Here is a 4,027-nt window from a genome sequence, read left to right as displayed (position 1 = left end):
GTTTAGACCCCATTGGGAGTTAGGCATCTGAGACAGGAACACTTCTGTAAGCTGCTTTCAGTCAAGCCTACAGCTGTTAGGGGACGTGGTTCAGACCTGGGTCTGGCTCAAACCAGGCAGGGCACTGAAGTCCTAAGCTGACGGGGCAGGAAAGCAGGGGCAGAAGTAGTCTTGGCACATCGGGTGGCAGCTCCCAAGGGGGGTTCTGTGATCCAGCCCGTCACAGAGGGGCTCCAGGGCTAGTTGAGGGGGAGCGGTTACTGGACCAAGCATAGCCGTGATGGCTAATGTCTCCCTGATTTGGCCTGAATTCAGTAGACAGTCCGGAAAGTCTGATGGCCAGAACATTTTCATGGCTGCACCAGTTCTGATCCACCAACACCCAAGAGCAGACAGACAAGACAAGGTGTCTCAAAGCTGCTTTATTATAAAAGTTGGAGTTACAAATATTGGGGGTCATGTAACAAAATGAGGAAGGGATCACCCCACTTGCGGAGCAGGGGATCCCCCAATCCAGCATTAGTGAGTACATGCCAGTCAGTCTCTAATGGGGGAGTCCCCTGATTTTCTTGCGGGGCTCCCCTCAGAGCAGTTTGACCTCAAAGCAGATGCAATTGATGCTCTGACAATCCGGGGGCTGGTAGGCACAGGCACAGTCACAGAGGGGGCAGCAGCGAGGGAAAGGGGGGCAGGTGCTGAGCTCCCAGCCCTGCAGAGAGAGAGAGAAATGGGGCTGTTAACCTGCAGGACTACTCACTCCTTGATATTAAACAGTGACTATTATGTGGCAGGTAGTCCTGCAGGCTGATGTTAAGCAGTGGCTGGTAGCCTACAGGACTACCCACCACAAGACATTTAATGGCCGTGTTAATCCGCAGGACGATGCTCCCAGGTTATTTACTAGGGGGTTGTAAACCCTGACTACCCACCAAAAGAACATTTATATACAGGACTGCCTGCCCCAGGATATGTAATGGGGCCAGTACCCCAAAGGGTTTGGGGGTCACTCACCTGGCGTCGGGGACAACAGGTGTCCAGGCAACGGAGGAGGGAGAGAGGAGCACAGTCGCACGCCTCGGCGCAGGCCAGGCAGCAGTGGCAGGGCCCCCCCAGCATCCCCTTCTCACACCAGCAACAGTCAGGGCAGAGTCCATGGGCCTGGGGAGTGGAGGGAGGGTGAGAGATGGAAGGGCCAACTCACCCCTCCCCTCAGCTGACCTGCCCAGCCCTGCTCTGACCCCCTAGGCCTGCCCCACCTGTGACACCCCTGAATATCCCCCCCATATCCACCCTGCCTCCCCCTCCACCATATCCCTCCCCACTGCCCCCCAGTATAGACCCCTGTCCCCCTATCTGTGCCCCCTTACCAGCAGGCAGTGGCGCAGCACGAGGATGAGGAGGAGGAGGAGCAGGTAGGCGGCCACAGTGATGAAGACAATGGCTGGGAGGGGCAGAAGGAGGGAGCTGGGGGGGCCCGGCGTGGGGGTCTACAACAGGGAGAGACAGGAGAGGGGGAGCAGGTCAGAGAGCCTGGGGGGAGACACAAGGAGGGGGAGGCAGCGGAGGAGGGGAGACTTACAGCCATTCCTGGATTGGGGGGATCCTCAGAGAGGTTGGGGTCTCTGCTCACCCCTAGGGTGCCACATGGATGCCAGATCTCACATCTGAGAAAGACAGACAGATCAGAGCCACCCCAGCAAGGACTGGTCCCCCTAAGTTGCCCCCACTGAAACTCACCCCTATCCCCAAACCTACTGCCCCCACCAATCCACCCCAGCCTCAAACCTGCCCATCCTAGGTTGGGAGCAGGTCCCAGAGGAGCAGGTTGCTGCCCCCAGCTACATGGTTCACTCTGAAACCTACTGATCACGGTCCAACCCAGAGCCGTCCCTTGGGGGCGGGGCTTCAGCACCTGAGAGCGAGGCCGTGCTGGAGGCTGGGCCTGACACCCTCATTAACATGCAAACGATTATACCGCATGACAGTGCATAGTCATCTGCTTAATTGATATTAATGATCCTCAGGCCCAACCCATGATTGGTAGAGACCAGCTCCTCATGAATATTCATTGCAGTGGGGCCCCACCTCCTTCATTAATAACTAACGTGCATATTAATTAGGCTGAGTTTGTCCCACCCCCAATTGACATTCAAAATATGCAAATTATTCAAAAGACCTGTCCCTCATGATTGAAATATCATGCATATTGACTAGGTCACGATCGCCCCCGTTGCTGTTCACATCTTATGAATATTGATTAGCACCAAACCCAGTTCATGAATATGTATGAGTCCGCAGAACACGCCGCTCGCCCGCTCACAGCCGCTGCCCCGACGTCCCGCGATACCCCGCCCTGCTCGCGCGCGTCCCTCTGTTGCCATAAGCGACGGCGCAGGAGCCCTGGCCCCGCCCTGCCGGCGCTACGGGGCCACACCAGGGACTAAAGGACTCTGACGCAGGGGCTTCCGGAAGTGACGACATGAGAAGTCGCCATTGCAACCTGGCACCGGAAGTTAGTCCTGTACATGGGACAGAAACGCACTGCAGGGGCGGGGGAGCTGCAGTGTTACCGGAAATGACCGCATCCGATCGGACATCGCCTCGGCCCGCCAGAAGCGAGCACGTGGCAAGGCCCCAGTCCATTGGAAGTGGCCGCAGAGGCCCATTAACTCCTTGGGCCTAGGCACGACATCTCACTGGCTGGCTGCTGGTAACCATAGAGACCACAGAGGCGTGGCCGATAACATACAGCCAGTCAGAGCAAAGAGTGCAGCCGGAGCCCGCTGACATCTCCTTTGCTCTGATTGGCCAGTGGCTGCCAGCCCGAGGCGCGAGGATACAAGATGTAATCCTGCTCAGCCAATCAGAACACAGGGATTGCGCATATTGGCCTGAGATGAATCCTTTGATCTCCTCAGCCAATCCGAAAGCGGAGAGAGCCCGGAGGGGCGGGGTATGCTCTCTGGAACGATGGGTCAAGAGCTTGTAGCCAATCAGCACTGGGGAGCATGGGTCTGGCCCAAAACATGCAGAGCTGTGATTGGCCTCCAGCCAATCAGAACACAGGGATATGGGTACAACGGTAAATAAAACATGGACTGCTCTCGGATTGGTCAATAAGGCCAACCAATCACAGTGCAGAATTTTTTGTCTAATTAGAAAGCTCTCTCTCCCACTGGCCAGGGCTGTCCAGCCTTCCTGAACACATGGCCCCGCCCTCATTGGCCAGGCCCCGCCCCCAGCACGTGGCCCCTTCCCCAAGGCCAGGCCCCGCCCCAGTCCATGGCCCGCCGTTAATTATATCACTATAACTAAGATATTTCAGCGATTTCTCATCTTGCGTCTAGTGCCCTTCGCCCACAGCCAACCAGAATCTCCCTTTCACCCCGTCTTCCTTCTGCCCTGCCCAGCAACACGGCCGTTCCGCGGATCGCAATTGGCTCGCCGACGCAGCCAATCAGAAGGTCCGGCGCGAACGCGGGCTCACTGGAATGCTCAGAATAGAACGACCGTTAACTGCTCTGCACCCTCGCGCCGGGCCCTTGGCAGCCAGCGCCAACAGCACATGCGCATTGGAGCTCTGGGCGCGCGCCATTGCCCGCCCGGCGGAGGAGCGCATGCGCACTGCAGGCGGCTGCGCGGGGCAGGCGTCCCCTCAGACGGGAGACGGGGTGCGTCACCCGGAGCGGCGTAATTGATTATTCATTAGGGGCGGGCTAATGACATGCACAATTATTCAGCCTAAAGACTCTTAATGGCTGGAAGTGGGAAGGGACCGCCTAGGTGTAATTAGTATGCAAGAAGTAATAATATGCAAATTAGGCCATTAGTCGCTTCGGCGTGTATGCAAATATGCTAATTAGCTACTCTCCCAAGACTACTATGGAGGCGCATGGAAATTAGGCAGGGGCAGGAGAGCGAGGTAATGAGATGCAGATTTCTTCCCCAATTGCCTGCGACGTGTGTCGTGTATGCAAATAGTTGCACATGGGGCAAAGTCAGGAGCCAATGAAGGGGCTGAGTGTTT

At 56.8% G+C, this 4,027-nt stretch overlaps 1 protein-coding gene across 1 annotated transcript; it reads right to left on the bottom strand.

Annotated features, from left to right (window-relative positions):
- Positions 1-406: 406 nt before the first annotated feature.
- Positions 407-2,589, bottom strand: LOC128836039 (uncharacterized). Its single transcript, XM_054026049.1, has 5 exons — positions 2,571-2,589; positions 1,580-1,664; positions 1,368-1,487; positions 1,012-1,158; positions 407-709 (listed from the first exon to the last, which is right to left on the bottom strand). Exons 2-5 carry the CDS (start codon positions 1,583-1,585, stop codon positions 584-586), a joined length of 399 nt encoding a protein of 132 aa, XP_053882024.1. The 5' UTR covers positions 1,586-1,664; positions 2,571-2,589; the 3' UTR covers positions 407-583.
- Positions 2,590-4,027: the final 1,438 nt, after the last annotated feature.

This window comes from Malaclemys terrapin, chromosome 4, assembly GCF_027887155.1.
Source record: "Malaclemys terrapin pileata isolate rMalTer1 chromosome 4, rMalTer1.hap1, whole genome shotgun sequence".
NCBI lineage: Eukaryota > Metazoa > Chordata > Testudines > Emydidae > Malaclemys > Malaclemys terrapin.
The sequence above is the reverse complement of the archived record's forward strand: the minus strand, read 5'-3'. Positions and strand labels throughout refer to the sequence as shown.

Coding starts and splice junctions, on each gene's coding strand:
- LOC128836039 (XM_054026049.1), bottom strand. Junction 1,159..1,367: donor TGCTGCGCCACTGCCTGCTG/GTAAGGGGGCAC, acceptor TCCACTCCCCAG/GCCCATGGACTCTGCCCTGA. Junction 710..1,011: donor CCTGTTGTCCCCGACGCCAG/GTGAGTGACCCC, acceptor CTCTCTCTGCAG/GGCTGGGAGCTCAGCACCTG.